Here is a 19,957-nt window from a genome sequence, read left to right as displayed (position 1 = left end):
AAAATAGACTAATTAAATAAACGTCGTGTACATGGTGTACTTATAGAATTAGTCTTTGTATAAAATAATAATATGATCTTTAGCCTTGCTCATATCTTTTGATTAGAAGGAACTATACATGTACGTTTCATTATTCATATTTTAAGAAAAAGAAATATTTCAATTGTTGCAAGAAAATAAACCGGTCACAGGTGCTTAGAGAACAGAAAACTATATGTAAACTAGAGGTACTGTGAGCAATGAGCTCACTAAATGATACCCCCGCCTCCCATATGAATATAATGGCAGTGTCCATGTTTTGCTCTGAAAAATCAAAAATATATGTCAGATCAAAAAGTAAAATAGGAGGTGCACAATGGCAATATGTAATTAAGAATCTGAAAGTGTCATTAAATTTCCATAAGTGGTATGAGAGGAGTTGCGGATAAGAGATGGGTACCCCAAAGCGTAACAGACGGACGGACGGACGGACGGACATACTGATTACTATATATCCTTCTGCTTTTCAAGCGGGGGGTATAATAATTATCAAATATATAAGCACAAGAAACTACAAGTCAATGTTAGAAACAAATTTACTTTTAAACAAAAGGTATAATAATCAAAGAGACATATTATAGTTAATAAAAGAAATGGTTTAAAAGATGTTTTAGGAAGGTATTCCTCTTATGAGAGGAGTACGTGTAATGGTCCACTGGAAAATTAATGAACCTATTCGATCAGTAGGATTTTAAACCTTAAGGACAACGTGTGCCTCAATATTAAAGACAATGATTTATTTGTGACTAAAGTGTTGCTTCTTTAACAAAAATCCTCATAATAATTTAGGTACCATACCCGGGGTATTTGTGCAAGTTCCCAGAGATCGATTTTTTTCCGGTTGGAAATCGATCTTCTGATTTGCTGATATCACAATTTGTGGCTTATATACAAATATTTTAGATGAAAACATTTGAAAACTTGTTTTGAACATACTTTATTGACAATATGTCAAAGGGATTGGACACAAATTCCAAAAACTTAGACAGTCCTGTCCGATACATAAAATCTTAATAGCCATGCAATATTTACAGAAGTATGGCTAGTATATGTTGTAAATGTAAAAAAAAAAAAAAAAAAAAAAAAAAGCATAGAAATATACAAAAACAGACGTTTGCTTAATCAGGTGGAACATTATTGAATGTGATTATTAAACTTCGTTTAATATTTCTTATTGGACTTTTCACATACAAGTGTACCTACCATATTCTAAAATTAAAAGCAAGGACCATAGTAAATTGTTCGAATAAACAAAAATAAGTTGGGATCTTCATTTTTTTAAAACAAGAATGAATTCGATCAAGCCGCTTTGAACAAGTTTTACTGGAACACATTTTCTTTATCTACGCTATTTCTGATGTTACGCATGTTGAGGTGAAAGATCAAGTACATTTATTAATGCATATTGTCATCATATTCCGGAAAAATTCTGAGATAAAGCACACTACGTGAATGTAAAATGAGATGTGAAAACCCTTTTTTTCCTAAATCCACATGATAAGATTTACCCTTAAAACATATGTAGCAAAAACGATACGTTTTGTTACGGGTGTCTGAGGATAAGGCATCGACATATGTATTAGAAATTCTTCTGGAATCTAATTTATGATCCACGGTCACCCCCCACCCACCTCCAGAGAGAGAGAGAGAGAGAGAGAGAGAGAGAGAGAGAGAGAGAGAGAGAGAGAGAGATGCAAACCTTACAAAAATAAACAAGATGATACGATTATGGTTCACTAGTGATGTACTCTGTACTTGTCCATCCCAACGCACCGAACTCACTTGGCTGTAGTGACCCGTATAGTTTAATGTTATTGGTCAGAACGATTCATTACTTTACTTTGTCCTTAATTATGATAACAAATTCTTTCCCCTGTGGGATTGGATATTGTATGGCCAGTGTCCAGTGGTTTACTGATGAGTACAACCTGACGTTTCCTCATCAGATATCGGTCAGTAATTAGAAGAGAAGAAGAATCTTCTCGGCCTACCCTTCCGCACGCACTTTAAATAGCGAAATGTAATAAGTATATATTTTCTGAATTATACGAGGGTCATTCAAAAAATACGTAGACAATGCTTCTCATCGTCATATAATTATTATAAGATTATAGATCAACACATATTCGTAAACATAAACATTTATTTTGTCGAAGTGTGAAGTTTCATTCCATTTGATTAAATAGAACTCATGTTAGCCAAAATTTAAAGCAACATGTTTTGTTACCACGGAGCACGGTTAACCAACATTGTAACGTCAAAGACAACGTAGAGAAAGTTTGTCAAAATTATACTAATTTTCTTAATTTCAAACACTGTTTTTAGCGTCTTCTCCATTCAAAAAAACATATCCAAAACACTTAACACCTAGTTTGCGAACAATTGTACAAATATAGCTTAAATAAGAATGTCATTGTTTTCAAATTCTTCAGTTTACCATGTAACCCTATTAATTCTGCAACAGTGAAGCACACATCACGTTCAATGACGTTCCTAACTCTTCCGATAATATTTTTAACTTTAACCTGTGTCTTTGCTACGGAAGCGTATTAGTGCCACTTGCACATTTTACTTTTTTTTAATTTCGACACTTTAATCTGTAAATTTTACACTTTAATCTGTAAATTTTACACTTTAAAGTGTAAATTTTACACATTAATCTATAAAATTTACACTTTAAAGTGTAAATTTTACACTTTAATCTGTAAATTTTACACTTTAATCTGTAAATTTTACACTTTAATCTGTAAATTTTACACATTAATCTGTAAATTTTACACTTTAATCTGTACATTTTACACATTAATCTGTAAAATTTACACTTTAAAGTGTAAATTTTACACTTTAATCTGTAAATTTTACACTTTAATCTGTAAATTTTACACATTAACCTGTAAATTTTACACTTTAATCTGTAAATTTTACACATTAATCCGTAAATTTTACACATTAATCTGTAAATTTTACACTTTAATCTGTAAATTTTACACATTAATCTGTAAATTTTACACATTAATTTGTAAATTTTACACATTAATCTGTAAAATTTACACTTTAATCTGTAAATTTTACACTTTAAAGTGTAAATTTTACACTTTAAAGTGTAAATTTTACACATTAATCTGTAAATTTTACAGATTAAAGTGTAAATTTTACACATTAATCTGTAAATTTTACACATTAATCTGTAAATTTTACACATTAATCTGTAAAATTTACACTTTAATCTGTAAATTTTACACTTTAATCTGTAAAATTTACACTTTATTTGTTTATTCACATAGTCAATTTAGCATCTTCACACATCCTCAGTAACACATTTGTAAGCCAATAAAATGTTAGTTTAAGCAAATTTTCTGAATTGATAGGATTTATAGATTATATCACAATTGTGTCATCCATATATTATTTATGTGAAAAAAGTCTAACAGGCCCTTGAATCTATATTAAGGGGGGAGGGGTCCTCAAGCACCTGTGATCGGGAATATGCGCATGTATGTTTGATATGCTCTTCACTTTATATTCAAAGAAAAGTTTTACTTTAATATAAAACATCAGAATTAAATTTTATCATGCACGAAACATGGTTTGTTGGCTTAAAAATGTGTTACTGAGGATGTGTGAAGATGCTAAATTGACTATGTGAATAAACAAATAAAGTGTAAATTTTACAGATTAAAGTGTAAAATTTAAAGATTAATGTGTAAAATTTACACTTTAAAGTGTAAATTTTACAGATTAAAGTGTAAATTTTACAGATTAAAGTGTAAAATTTACACTTTAAAGTGTAAAATTTACAGATTAAAGTGTCGAAATTAAAAAAAAGTAAAGTGTGCAAGTGGCACTAATACGCTTCCGTACTTTGCAGACAATCCATCGTTCGATTCAAACTCGCTACCACTCAAAAATTGTATTTTCCATTTAATACAAATACACAGATTATTTTTCATACAGATCCTGGTTTATACGGATTTTTTAAGCTTGTAGAAGAAGTTTCCCGAATGTAAAGTACAATTTTATTGCAACTTGCTGCTCCGTGACGTCCTCCAACGTCATGTTTTTTTTGCTTTTTTAATCAGGTCCATATGTATTTAGAAACTGATATCTTTTAAATGGAGCGACATATTACATAACCTGATTTCATTTTAATTAATACAGAAATACTTTATTTAAACATGTAAATTTTATTTCGTTTCAGCTCCATTTGTTAGAGATATGGCTGTAAATACTATAGAGTGGAAATTAGTAAATTACTCAATTTTGACGGTGCTCCGTGACCCCATTTTTGCTGTTCTAAATCCTTGGTAATTTTAATAAATATGAAGATACATTCCAATTTTTTTACTCAAATTATTTGAATCTGTTTTTAAAATATTTGTACCAGATTTGGATATAATATGACGTTAAATAAAAAAGTTAGGACAAAAGTCTTCGATCTTTTTGAATGACCCTCGTATATCTGAAAAACCATCAATTTTCACATCAATGTTTTATAATTTTTACGATTTACCGTTGGATTTGAGACTATATTTTTTAATGACATACAATTCCTGCCTAATCGTGTCTTTAGTGGACTGTATTTAATTCCACAATGCATATTTTTGACAAAATTACACTGGAATTAATTAGTAAGTATTTACATGTATTTGCGTCCGTATTTTCTCTTTATTCGAAAACAACATGCAGTGTTGATTTCTTACTCCTACAGAAAAAAGAAAACGGCAAAAGCCGATGGTGTTCGATGTTAGCGTCCTATACCTGTTGCAAATAACTTTAACACAGCTTAATAAATAGTCACATGTATGTTAGAATAATGAAGATGTTTAAAAATTTAATTAGCTCAGTTCTGTTTTCTTGATAGACTTTACGGAGAACAATGACCTAGGATACATGTACACAACAAGCGAAATTCCTTGTATACTGAAAATCGGTAATGAGGTTCGATGTCATGACATTTGTTTCCCTGTGAATAAAGGGTTACTAGTATTTGTTAGAGACATTCGGTTATCTTTGTTGATGCGTACAGAAATAAAATAACAATATGTACTATTTACTGCAAAATACCGCTAGAAGAGTCACTAGAGTATGCACCAGCATAATTTACTTGCCAACTGCGTAATTTTTTGTCTGTCCTTACATCAGGCTAACTTCATTTGCGGGACTAAGTCTAACAGAACAATTAAGTAAACAGTTTAAACAGTACACTAGATCTCCTTGACCATTCCACCACAGATTTATAATCGTAATTTATATAATATATATCACACATGCTTTATTTTCATACATTTAATAAGTGCCATATCATTACATGTCTTCAGGGACGTGGTATGGGAGGGGGGGGGGTTTCCCCGGAACTTTTAATCCAAACATACCTGTTACTACTATCGAATATATTTATTAAAAGGCCGTTTGTAGTAGAGTAAACGAGTGTTAAATAAATTCTGGAACTGAAAGAAGTTGAAATCTACCCCCCCCCCCACCACCACCACCACGTACTAATTCCTCCCCGAAATAGGATTTCAATATTTTCCTTGTTTAAGAACAAGCGGAGATTTTGAATTTAATTGGGGGTGGAGAGACTAAAGATACCACCCGATAAAATATGTGTAAAATTAGAATGCAGCATATGGTATACCGGTATGTTTCAGTCAATAGCACTTCATGTGTTCAAACCTACTAAAACTCTCAAGCGCACTTGATACTGGGCACTAACGACTGACCCACTCAACTCACAAGATAACACGTGTCAGTTAAAATTTGTTTATGATAAGATCGAGCTACTGACTCCAAATGTGCAACAGAGTTGTTTTGTAGGTCAAGAAAACCCCAATACATGTATTCTTGTTACCGACCTAAAACGACTTTGAAAGATGCAATACAATATATGCAATGAAAAGGGAAAGAGGGAAAGAAATTATAATTAGCCTTTTTACAAAGACAACACGATGAAAAAACCCAAAGATTCACTTAAATACTGTACAAAACTCCCAATTAGGATCAAAATGTTTATTAATTTAATTACGACTTTACAAGAAATGTAAAATATTCATTGAAACCAGACACACTCAATACGTACTACTGTCATATTTACTTTTCACATCTGTTAGGCAATTTTGGGATAAAATTTTTCTAGAGCGTTGAAATAAATTGTACCCAGTGGTCATACATTACTCGAGGCATATGAAAGTGCGCTTATGTATGTTTGTAGTACAAATACCTTCACCTTTCGCCACAATACAATAATAGCTAGAAGCCTAGAACAATTCTACGCTACTACGCGCGTATGCAAGCATTCATTCATTCGTAATCATGTGACCTCATTTTGACATAAAGTCTGTAGTACCCTCGAAGATCGCGTAAATTAAATCCGAGTCTGGTATCGACATGAAGTTCGACGATATTCTCAAAGATGTTGGAGAATTTGGAAAATATCAAAAGTTTGTGTATTTTCTTTTATGCATCCCCTCCTTTGCCTGCGGATTATTCATGATGCATTTGGTTTTTGTTATGGAAACACCGAATTACAGGTATCAATTAAATTTTTTTTTCTATAGACTAAGTTGGAACTATCATTTTACAACTGATTAAATTGGTTTATTCATTGAAGAGCAAAACGGTCAATGGACAGTATCTTTTTTCTAGACAGTAAATTAATCTTAATTAACACTTTTTTTAAAAAAAATTTTAGATTTTAAATTTTTATGCCAAAATAAATACATTGTGTACATGAATAAGATAAAACACGACTAGGCGCTTTTCGGCCACTAGACTGCGATTGATAATTTATGGATTATTCTCAATTTCTGAGCATTGAAAATTATTCAAAAATTAAAAAAAAGGTCAGGTAAAAGTGAATACGAAACATATTATTTAAGGAATGAATTTAATAGCTACCCATTTTATACGGTATAAACTGGGTTGGGGCAGTTTACGCTTTATAAACCGCGAAGCGGTTTATAAAAAAGCGTAAACTGTTCTAACCCAGTTTATACCGTATAAAATGGGTAGCTATTAAATTCATTGCTTATAATTTAATTTTCATTCATTTGATGTAAGAAAAAAAGATGATTGTTCTCAATTTATACAACATTTGAATGTAACGTCAGGCGGATTGATACGTTTTTGACGAAAGTCATATTGTGACGTAGGCAACCCATTTTATACGATATAAAGTAAATTTTTTATCCAATCAAATACAGCATTACAACCAGAATTAAATTATATATGAGTAGAGATCTGTTTAATCTGACAGATCGCAGGACTCAGATAACGTATAGCCATAATCGTCGACCACTTTGCATCTGTTCTATAATTTTTGATCCCTCAGTTTTACGAACTTCTAAAAGAATGCATCGTGGCAAACCACGTCCATAATGTACGATCCTCTCCCATTCTGTAGGAGAGAGCTATATGCGGACTCCGGACCGTGGCTTGAGACGATGAAAAGAAGGGGGTTAATATTTTATGGTTCTGAGCTGATATCGTATAACATAAGTTGAATAAGCTTCATTTCTTATAATTTAATTTCAGTGTAGATAATGAGACAATTTTTCCTCCAGAATAAGGCTTCAAATTGAGCATATTTTAAAAAATAACGTCAAGCGTAATAATACGTTTTTGACGTAATTCATTGTGACATAGGCATAGCAGTCTTGCAATGAATGTTTAGAAATTTATGATTCAGAATTTTAAAAATAAATGTAGAGGTAAAAAGACAAAGATTTATAGTCTAATATCTATATTTCGTCTGACATCTTTCAGCGACTCACAGAGAAAATCAAACGCAGCGTCAAAACGATTATTTCATACGGTAAAGAATTCGTAAACTTTATACTAGCAGACAAACTAGAGGTACTGTGAGCAATGAGCTCACTAAATGATACCCCCCGCCTCCCATATGGTTATAATGGCAAAGTCCATGTTTTGCTGTGGCCGGGAAACCCAAAATATGTGTCGGATCAAAAAGTAAAATAGGAGGCGCATAATGGCAATATGTAATATAGATTCTGTGAAAGCTTCATTAAATTTCACTCAGTGGTATAAGAGGAGTTGCGGATAAGAGATGGGTACCCCAAAGCGTAACAGACAGACAGACGGACGGACGGACATACCGATTTCAGTATACCCTCCCACTTTTCAAGCGGGGGGTATAATCAGGCACACGTACTCTATTTAGTATATACATATCCAATGATGATCGAAGAGAGCATCAGATCAAGCAATTCACAAATCTTTTCTGGTGGTACGGCACGGAGAATGTATATAGTACTGTTTGTTGTAGGCAGACTTCGGACGGAGTTTTGTTTGTATACTCTGTAAATATAGTTACTAGCCCCGGCCAACGTCTTCAGGTTTTTAGATTTGAGCCACGGTGGACTTGTTGTTGAAGAGTTTGGATCCCCTTAGATGATTCTCTCACAGGCATTTCAACCAAAAAACACTTGAATTTGTTAGTGTAAACACGGTAATGTTATTGACCGTGTCAGAAAACGGCACATGTATTTATAAATTTGAATAAATCTTTCTAGGGTAAGGATGACGTCCCTTTTCCTAGTCAATATCGGCTTCCTTCAATCACCTTTAAGGGGTCAATGCGCTTTTTATAAAATAAATCCTAATCATTTTAGGTCAACATGTCTGTTTCTTTTGGTCGAAAGACAGCCATTTATCAAAAGAGCTTTGAAATAATTTTTTATTTGTCATTTATATTCTACTGAAATGGACTTAATTAAATAAATCAAATTGTGCTGAATCCATAGTTTCATATAAGTATAGAGAAATCTTGATACATGTATGCAACATTTACTTTGTACATGTATAATGGCTGAGCACGGTTTCAAGTCTTTATCTAAAATTGCAGAAATGAAAATAACGTACCAGCTAAATATTTCCGACATAAATTCTAGGAAGACAATGAATATTCTATATATTATCTGATTTTCGGTGAATAATGTCACTGGCATTGTACGAAGTTTATTGATTTATCGCCAGATGTATAGAATACCGCGGGCTGAGGACAGCAAGATGTTTATTAATTAAGTAATGTTACAAAGTGAAGAGAGTTTTTAGAAAAAAACAGAGGACATTGACAATGAGAACAATATATCAATATCATACTTTCAAGTCAATTAGTTGAATCGTCGAAAAACACTTACCCTCGTCGCCCGCGTGGCGCAGTGGTTAGAGCGTCTGCTATAGAGTCGCGAAGTAAGGAGTTGATCCTTACGTCACGGGTTCGAATCCCAATGTGGGGCGTGGAGACTGGTCCTTCGGATGAGACCGTAAAAACCCGAGATCAATTGTCGCCGTAGGTGCAGGCACGAAAAAGATACCTCCCTGCTCAATGGCCCTAAGTGCCGAGTATAGGAAAAAATTTACAGCTCTCCACTGGCAAGTCTCCATATGAGTGAAAAATTCTCGTTAAACAATATACGATCAATCAATCACTATTACCCTCTGAATAATGAAACACCGCCTCCCAGAGTGATGGGACATAAAAACACTTAATAATACTTGCCGACGGGTGATACTCCAAACAAGATGTGTTTGTGAAACATCATATTAAAGCACAATGTCAAGGTTAAAGCTTTCCGTAGGTCAAACTCCAATGTCAGAAGTGTTGATACCCTTAGAAAGATCATGTCATAAGGAACATTAAACATGGTATATAAAAATGCCAACGTACCAACAATTCAGAAAATATGGTCAAAGTTAAAGTTTTTCAAACAGTGTACGTCATATTCCAAGGTAATTGTAAAGAGGCAAATCAATTAATGGTACCAAAGAAAAAAGTCTTATTAGAGGAAATGGATAAGTGAAAAGTGAAAACCGAGCAGCAACCATTAAAAGTTATAGGCATTGAAGCTTAAAATATTTTCCAAATGTACGTCAAAATATAAGGTCAAAGCATAGACCTAAATTTAGGACAAAGTTAAAGTTTTTCAAAAGAAGGTAAAGGTCAAAAAGTAAAAACACAAACATTATTGTAGCGCTATAGTATACATACTGCATACTTTTAGTAACATTGAAAAATTTCAACGCTCGAAAATCATTGCCTAAGTTGAATACATTTAGTTTTCTTGGAGTGGAGATTTTCAATGTTACCCTCAACTACATTCAATATTTAGATAATGATGCCTTCTGCTAGGTTACCAAGGCGACAGTAAATAAACTCAATATTTCAAAAAAAGGACCATGGCGTCACCTGAGCATCATGCAACAACTTTCAAAGGATTGAATTTGCTTCATGTTTTAGCAAAAACAAATTTGGACATTTTCATTATACACTTAAAAAAAACTCACTGTGTCAACTATTAATCAGTAATATTCAGTAATCTTTAATGATATTCACATTCACAATTTTTGAAAATGCACACTTGCTTATCAAAAATGTTTGATTAATACCAAGGAGCAAATTTCAAACAATTCATTTTTAGTATATAAGTAGAGACCCCCCCCCCCCTCTTTGGTATCCCTGACCCAGGGGCCTTGAAATTCACAATTCAGGAAGAAAAGCCCTTGCACCTCATACATGTAACCATATAAATAGATCATCTGCTTATTACCCAGGAGTAGAGAAAAAGATTTTTATAGATGTTATGTATTTTCACTTTATAATCATTATAGAGCCACACCCTAACAACATAACCCCGGACCCTGGGGCTATAAAATTCACAATTTTGGTAGAAGCATTCTTGCTTCATAACTATGTCCTTAATTGGTTTATTTCATACCCAGAAGCAGAGAAGAAGCTTTTCAAAGAATAAATGCAATTTCACTGTATAATCAATAGAAAACCAGAACCCCTGACCCAGGGGCCATAAAATTCACAATTTTTGTAGAGACACTCTTGCTCATCATAACTATGTACTTAATTAGTTTATTTAATACTCAGGAACAGAGAAGAAGATTTTCAAAGAAGTAATGCATTTTCATTATATAATCAATAGAGCCCCGCCCTAACACCATAACCCCTGACCCCGGGGCTATAAAATTTATAATTCTGGTAGAAGCATTCTTGCTCATCATACCTATGTCCTTAATTGGTTTATTTCATACCCAGAAGCAGAGAAGAAGCTTTTCAAAGAATAAATGCATTTTAACTATATAATCAATAGTGCCCGCCCTAACACCAGAACCCCTGACCCCGGGGCCATAAAATTCACAATTTTGGTAGAGGCACTCTTGCTCATCATAACTATGTACTTAGTTAATTTAATATTTATTTAATGCATTTTCACTATATAATTAATAGAGCCCCGCCCTAACACCAGAATCCCTGACCCAGGGGCCATAAAATTCACAATTTTTGTAGAGACACTCTTGCTCATCATAACTATGTACTTAATTAGTTTATTTAATACTCAGGAACAGAGAAGAAGATTTTCAAAGAAATAATGCATTTTCACTATATAATAAATAAAGCACACCATAACCCCTGACCCTGGGGCCATAAAATTCACAATTTTGGTAGAGACACTCTTGCTCATCATTACTATGAACTTAATTAGTTTATTTAATACCCAGGAGCGGAGAAAAAGATTTTCAAAGAATTAATGCATTTTCACTATATAATCAATAGCGCCCCGCCCTAGTACTAGAACCCCTGACCCTGGGGCCATGAATTTCACAATTTTGGTAGAGGACTCAATGCTGATTACAATCATACCAACAGTTTGACTGCTTGATGTCCAGAGTAAAGAAGAAGATTTTTAAAGAATGCACTAATTTTAGTGGTTTTTGATGAAATTCACAAATTTGTTCCCCTTCACCCATAGATGCTATATGCCAAAATTGGTTGAAATTGGTTCAGTGGTTTCAGAGAAGAAGCTGAAAATGTTTAAATGTTAACGCACGACGGACGACGGACGACGACGGACAAAAACAGATAGCAATAGGTCACCTGAGTTTACTCAGGTGACCTAAAATTGGACATTTTCTTTCCCAAAAAACTCACTGTGTCAATATCAGCTTTGTACTTTAATGATATTCGTTCTCATTGCTTTAAAAATAAATCAAAGTTGCGGGCCGCGACATATCGTGTTTATACATGTGATTTATGTATTCGTGGACAACAATATTTCGTGCTTCAAAGATTTCCACAATATTTGCCGTCCTTTGATTGATTAGTCTTAAAATCACTTTATCAAATGACATCATGTATACATGTTAATCAGGGAATTTAAGCATGTCAGAAGAAACTACATGTACATAATGATTTATTCCATGATAAAATCAACACAAAGAATTTATGCATGCATGTAACGAGATTTATCTAACACATACTAGTAGTATCCAAATCATGAATTTCTACTTAATGTGCCAGAACAGCTACAAAAAGACGTTTTTGCGAAGAATTGATACACCCGTATGGTAGCGTGGCAAAGATTAAAGTTTCTCAAATGCAAGTCAAACTTCAAGGTAAAGAGATAACAAGACAATGAAACCCAAACTGTACCAAAAAAGAGATATTGTCGCAAATTAAAATAAACAGCTGTGAAATAAGAAAATCCTAGCATCAACCGTGAAAAGTTTGGCGAAAGTTAAAAGTTAAAAAAATTTTAAAGTGGGTCAATCTCCAAGGTCACAAGGTCAAAATTTTTGGTACCCAAGGGATGATCTTGTCAAAAGGAATACATCTGTGAAATATACATGTAAAAGCCCTGAAATTAACTGTTCAAATGTTACGGTCAAGGTTTAAGTTTGTTAAAAGTATGTCAAACTCTAGGGTCAAGGTAAAAATATTTAAACCCAATGAATGGTCTTATCATTAAGAAATTTACAAGTGATTAGATCTATGAAAGCCCTAGCACCATCGTTCAAACATTTAGCTGGAATGGGTCAGAATGCACGGTCAGAATGTTGATACCCAAAAGAAATGCCTTAATAAAAAGAATAAACCTGTAAACGCTATAGTTCCAACCAATCAAAGGTTATTGGCAAGATAAGCGTTTTTGCGAACAGCTAAACAGACGAATGGACAGGTAAAAAAAAAACAAGTTGTCCCATTTCTTAGAATCTTCACTTTATAATCATAAAACTTCAAATGTTTTCTATATTGAAATAATTCCAGATGTAAACTCGCCGACTACCCAGATGATACATACGACATCCAGAACAATGAGCATCAGCGATTGGTTGATCTGTCTATCCCAAGAGACTCCGAAGGAAGTTACAGCAAATGTGACTTCTATTCACATGCTTCAAACTTCAATGTGTCGGCGTTGTTATACATTTATAACGGGACAGAGCCACAAAATTTGACTATTGGTGCAAATGCAACACTTCAGCCATGTTCCGAATGGGTCTATGACAAATCTATTTTCAAAGAAACGTTCACCTCAGAGGTATCTCCATTCATTACGGTTTATGTTGAAATAAAAACAGTGGCCTATTCCTTTTGTGTCTTTAGTCCATCTGATCATAAAGGTTTAATATGCATAGTTTATTAGTTGTTTTGAAGAATATTCATTTTTCAAAACAATAAGGAATTGGACAGCAAATGTAAATACCTATTTAACATATAATACATATATATTAGTACGTGATCTCTTTAATGGTATATTGTTACATTATGGACAACAAAGCATCAAACATAAAGGAACAAACTACTAAAGCATACTTTTTTCAAAAATCTTTTTTTTAAAAATAGCATAACCTCGTCTGTGACGATGCGATTTTAGTGTCCCATTCCAGGATGGTGTTTTACTTCGGTGTTTTGGTTGGTGATGTCGTGTTTGGATGGTCGTCGGACAGGTAAATCGCATTTCCTTGCTGTTTTTTTTCTCTTGAATTGTACTCAGGTATAGATATAAATAAAATTTGAATTCAATATTTAGCACACCAGCCCTCTGAAAAGAGAGCTAACTCTCAGGGGGTAAATGACTATAACTTCCTAATTTCAAGTTTAAAGGTCATTTCATTTAATTTATGGTCGCCCGCGCGTGGCGCAGTGTTTAGAGCGTCTGCTCTAGAGTCGTGAAGTAATGAATCAATCCTCACGTCGCAGAATCGAATCCCACTGTGGGACCATTCTCTATCCAGAGTTGTCGTTCCCGTTACGCTCCCACATACACCTCTGTCAACGCTCGTTGTACAAGATTTTTGTACAAATTTTAAACGGTGGAAATTTGAAGTTTATATAATAATTAGAATTATTGTAATTATCGATGAAGATGATAATTCATCATTTATTTTAAATCTATAATCCCTCAAAACGACTTATTTTCAAAGTTTTAAGGGAACTATTTTGCGGAGTTAAAATTAAAATCTTAATTAAAAAATACCTTTATGGTGTAATAAATTTAAATAAATAATGTTTTCTGATAAGAAATATGATTAAAAACAACTATCAATACAACTTTTAATCTTTTACAATTATTCTAAGAATCTTGTAAAACAAGCGCTAACAGAGGTGTGTATGGGAGCGTAGCGGGAACGACAACTCTGGATAGAGGATGACTGTGGGACATGGAGACCGGTCCTGCGGATGAGATCGTATACACCGAGGTCTCATGTCGCAGTAGGTGCTGGCACGAAAAAGATCCCTCTCTGCTCAATGGCCCAAAGTGCAGAGCATGGGACAAAATATATGGCTGTCCACCGGCAAGTGATGGCGTCTCCATACGAGTGAAAAATTCTCGAGAGGGACGTTAAACAATATACAATCAATCAATCAATCTCAATTTATGGATCGCAAGGAATACTGAAATGGCGGGCATCTGTCTCGAAATTAAATTATTTTGGAAAATTCAGTAATAAAGTCAAAATTTTATATGAATATGTAGAAGGTAGTGAACCTTAACACATATACAGTCCAGCTTCGTTTATCCGGACGCTCTTGTTAGAGAGCAAATCATCAATATCAACACGTACTAAATCGTATTTTTTATAATCGCCAGATAAACACGTACATAAAAAATCTGTTCCCCATACATTTCGTCCAGAATGTAAGGTGTTTGGACTATTGGTGTCTAGTTGACCGACACTTGACTGTATTGATTAAAATCGGATAATTTGCCTTGTTTACAAACTATTCATAATGTTGTATACATTCCAAACAAATTTAAGGGTAGGGAGGAAAATCAGCATGTACATTGGGTTCCTGCTGCTTATTGTCAGCGCGTTTGCAGTCAGCTGGGCACCGGAAATAATCAGTTTTACAATCTTAGAATTCATCATCGGAGCAACAAACCATGGCGCTTTTCTGTGCACCAATGTTCTTGGTAAGACGTTTCTAAAATGCTAGACCTTTTACAAATTGGCATTAAATAGAAATTTTGTCAATTACACGTATAATCACTGATAGCCACAGCATAGTCTCGAAATGTTATCTTTTATAGGCCAAGAACTGGTTGGACCATCTAAAAGGAAGTACACTGGAACCATCCAGCACATGTTTTTCTCTTTTGGACTGGTGTATCAAACACTTGTGTATTATTTATCACGTGACTGGCAGATTTCATGTGTTGTACTCGCAGCATCCTGTCTCATTATCATTCCACATTGGTGGTAAGACAAACATTGACAGCTCTTTTATTCTCCTTTCTTTCTCTCTCTTCTCTTGTTCGACAAGCCTCGGCATTTGAAGTGAAAGTTGCGGGTCCTTCGGATGAGACCTTATAAACCAAGACCCTTGTCATAGCAGGCATTGACATGATAAAGATCCTTCACTGCTCAATGGCCCCGAGTGCCGAGTGAAGGTCGAAGTAAGTCTTTCACTGGAATTGGTGACTTCTCTATATGTTTGAAAACTTCTCGAACGGGATGTATTGAACAACATACGGTTCAATCAATCAAACCACCTCTTGCATTTTAGAGGTAACTGGTATACTTTTTCAGGATTCCATATTATAGTTTGTAATTTTAATTCTTTTGTTGTTTAAGGTTGGTTCCTGAGTCTCCACGATGGCTGATAAGCCAAGGTCGCCACGAAGAAGCCAATGCCATCCTACAGAAGATAGCCAAGGTGAACGGAACCAAGTTGTCGCCAGGGATTGTCAAGAATCTCATTATAAAGGAAGAAAAGACGGGAAGTCTGATGGACCTTCTCAAAAGCAAGACGATGTGTCTTAGAGCAGCTATACTGAGTTTCAATTGGTTAGTTGCTAAATGTGGATAATCAGTGTGTTTTAATATGATTAAGGTCTTGTACATGAGACATGTTTTCGTGACGTCCTCTTTGAAGGATGTATTCTTCCAATTTAGCTGACGTGTCAGTCATTTTACGGACCTCCTTTGGTTTTGTCTATCAAAATATGCATAATTCCACCACTATACCTCTATTCCCAGTTAGTTTCCTTTATATATGTTTGTAGATTAATTCGCATCATATGTTTCAGAAAAACATTGTCTATTCATTGTCTATGAAAAATCCCAAGCCATATTTTCAATGTGTAAAATCTCAAAAAGATTCTCAGTAACTCATATTTTTCTACTTCAAATTTTATTTCAACTAATGAATACCTTAAATTAAATGCCAACATTTGAAATTTATATGCAAGTTTCTCAACAGAATACATACATGTACTTAAATGTAATGAGAAAAGAAGTGCTGCTATTCATCTACAAGTTTTAGTTTCTTTCGGCATTTGGTAACCCTATTGCTCAAATTGAACGCGATATACTTTTTCATACCCCCGTTCCGAAGAAGTGCAACCATCAACTATACACATTGCAAACGATTGAAATTTTTTGGGCATGTCATATGGTGGACTTAGCATTAAAGGGTATATTTATATATGTATTAGGATTTTTAGGTCACCTGAGTAACTCAGGTGACCTATTGCTATCCGTTTTCGTCCGTCGTCGTGCGGGTGTGCGTCGTGTGTCGTGTGTTAACATTTGAACATTTTCAACTTCTTCTCTGAAACCACTGATCCAATTTCAACCAAATTTGGTATACAGCATCAATGGGTAAAGGGGAACAAAAATTGTGAATTTTATGGTCCCCGCCCCCTTGGGCCTGAGGGGTGGGGCCTAAACCACTAAAATTAATGCAATCTTTAAAAATCTTCTTCTTTACTCCTGGACATCAAGCAGTCAAACTGTTGACATGAATGTAATGAGCATTGAGTCCTCTACCAAAATTGTGAAATTCATGGCCCCAGGGTCAGGGGTTCTAGTGCTAGGGTGGGGCTATATAGATTATATAGTGAAAATGCATTTATTCTTTAAAAATCTTTTTCGCTCCTCCTGGGTTTTAAGTAAACTAAACAAGTACATACTTATGATGAGCAAGAGTGCCTCTTTCAAAATTGTAAATTTTATGGCTCCAGGGTCAGGGGTTCTGGTGTTAGGGTGGGGCTATATTGATTATGTAGTGAAAATGAATTTATTCTTTGAAAATCTTCTTCTCTGCTTCTGGGGATTGAATAAATTTACTAAGCACATAGTTATGATGAGCAAGAATGCCTCTTACAAAATTGTGAATTTTATGGCCCCAGGGTCAGAAGTTCTGATGCTAGGGCAGGGCTCTAGTGATTATATAGTGAAAATGCATTTATTCTTTGAAAATCTTCTTCTCTGCTTCTGGGTATTAAATAAACTAAGTACATATTTATGATGAGCAAGAGTGCCTATTCCAAAATTGTGAATTTTATGGCCCCAAAATTGTCTATTCATTGTTAGGGCGGGGCTCTATTGATTATATAGTGAAAATACATTAATTCTTTGAAAATCTTTTCCTTTGCTCCTGGGTTTTATGCCAATGATCCAAGTATATATATTTATGATGAAGAGAGGTGCATCTAGCAAAATGGTTATTTTTTATGCCCCCCTGGGTCGGGGGGGGGGGGGGTACATAGTCTGAAAATAAATTAATGCTTTGAAATTTGCTATTTGGTATTAATCAGCCATTTTATGATAAAATTTGCAAAATTTTGAAATATGTGTCCCCAGGGTCAGTGGTTCCTTTGGGTGAGGTTCACAACTGGTTATAAAGTAGAAGTGCATTTTCTCTTTGTTACTCTGATCAACCTCTTGGTATCAAGTATTAAAATAGAGTAAGCATGCTAAGTTTATAATTATGATAAGCAATGATGCCTCTTTCAAAATTGTGAATTGTGAAATTCATGGCCTCTGGTTTAAAACACAAATTTAATTGTTTGAAAGTTGTTACACAATACTCAGGTGACCTATAAGGCCCGTGGGCCTCTTGTCTTTTGAAGGCTGGCAGTTTGTATGACATATTATGGAGTGACACTAAATGCAGGAAACATCGGAAACTTTTATCTGAACTTTTTCCTCATGGGCCTTGTGGAATTTCCCGGCATTCTGTGCGCTATATTCTTACTAGACAGAATAGGACGTAAAAAACTACATTTAATTTTTATGGTCGGAGGAGGCGTGGCTTGTCTTTGTACCATATTTACAGTGACGTTTGCCAGGGAAAGTAAGTTCTTCAAAAAACAAAAACCTCTTTAATAAATCCATTTATGCCCTACTATATCTAGCTGCAGAACTGTAGTTCTCCGAAAAAAAAAAACAGTATATTACAGGCCGGTCTGTCAATATATATATATTTTTTTTCGGAGAGATACAGTTCTGCAGCTATATCATATCCAATATACTAGAAAGACTAAGAAGGTGATTCTTTAAATACTGATGAGAATTTGATGGCAAGTTTGTTGATTTTCTTGTAAGTTTATTTTTTAAAAACTATTTCTCTCGTATATATCTTTTCATTAAAAATTAAAACTAAAATCCATTTCAGCTTTACAACCATTGACCGTTGCTCTGGCTGTGATTGGTAAGTTCGCCGCCGCTACTGCCTTTGTGGTGGTTTTCATTTTCACCGTGGAACTGTTCCCCACCGTAATCAGGAACATCGCTCTTGGAACAGGCTCTTGTTTTGCCAGAATTGGAAGCATGATTGCACCATATTTTGTCACCCTCGTAAGTTTATTGTTTCAGCGATTAAGAATTGTCAATTTAGTTCCTTTGCACATACTTTTTTTTATTTATTTCTTAAAGATCCTGATATATCTTCTTTTCATATACCCAGTACCTGCCTACTAATTTAAAATCGTTTTTTACAGGGCATGTCTATAGAGGGCTCCCTCGGGGAGGCGTTACCTCTGGTTATTTTTGGGGCTGCCTCTGTAGCTGCCGGTATCATGTGCCTTTATTTACCAGAAACATTGAACCAGAAATTACCAGAGACAATTGAGGATGGAATCAATTTTGGAAGGTAACATAATACTGCAAGGAAGTGCGCATGCGTGGATGATTTAATAATGGAACCTTTCTGCTGTTTTCTTTTCTATCTCAAATACATATCATGTACCTACCTCAGTGCGTTTCTGATCTCAGTATTAATATATTTTTGACATTGACAGAGTCCGAAAGGTAGTTGTGGAAGAAATCAATGGAAAAGAAGAAACAGAGAGACACCTTGTTGAAGAGAGTATAGAAAATGATCAGCTGTAAAGCAGTCTTGTTAACATTTGAAGAATATGTGCTTTCATTAAGGAGTTTTGAAATCTATTCTGAAATCATGTCCTTTCAAAGGGAGATATTTATCTTAAATGCACAGTTTCACTTTCCGAGATTCGAAACTGTTTTTCCTGTGACAAATCATACTATCATGTTGTAAATTTTGAATTTACTAGGGGAAGGTAAATGCAAAATTTACAACAAAGTTATCATGCTGTAAATTTAGCATTTACCTCCCCCTAGTAAATTCAAAATTTACAAATTTTGAATTTACTAGGGGGAGGTAAATGCAAAATTTACAACAAAGTTATCATGCTGTAAATGTAGCATTTACCTCCCCCTAGATAGAATGTTCTATCGTTAAAATGATATTGTCCTACGGACCCGGTTTAACGATAGAATTCGTTCCGTGTATTCGTAATGTACGATAACTCGCATAGTGCATTTACTTGGAACAATCTAGAGAGTTCCGAATGTAAACATG

At 34.3% G+C, this 19,957-nt stretch overlaps 1 protein-coding gene across 1 annotated transcript; it reads left to right on the top strand.

The window, feature by feature from the left end:
- The first annotated feature begins 6,338 nt into the window (after positions 1-6,338).
- LOC134241622 (organic cation transporter protein-like) lies at positions 6,339-19,605 on the top strand. The gene is made up of 10 exons (XM_062723644.1): positions 6,339-6,566; positions 13,112-13,385; positions 13,691-13,794; positions 15,109-15,263; positions 15,381-15,549; positions 15,925-16,137; positions 18,207-18,430; positions 18,752-18,933; positions 19,077-19,228; positions 19,377-19,605. Exons 1-10 carry the CDS (start codon positions 6,424-6,426, stop codon positions 19,465-19,467), a joined length of 1,707 nt encoding a protein of 568 aa, XP_062579628.1. The 5' UTR covers positions 6,339-6,423; the 3' UTR covers positions 19,468-19,605.
- The last annotated feature ends 352 nt before the right edge of the window (positions 19,606-19,957 follow it).

This window comes from Saccostrea cucullata, unplaced genomic scaffold, assembly GCF_032062105.1.
Source record: "Saccostrea cucullata isolate Sc308-1 unplaced genomic scaffold, CSIRO_AGI_Scuc_v1 ctg267, whole genome shotgun sequence".
In the NCBI taxonomy this organism is placed as follows: domain Eukaryota; kingdom Metazoa; phylum Mollusca; class Bivalvia; order Ostreida; family Ostreidae; genus Saccostrea; species Saccostrea cuccullata.
Note: the sequence above shows the minus strand (reverse complement) of the source record. Positions and strands in the feature narration are given on the sequence as shown.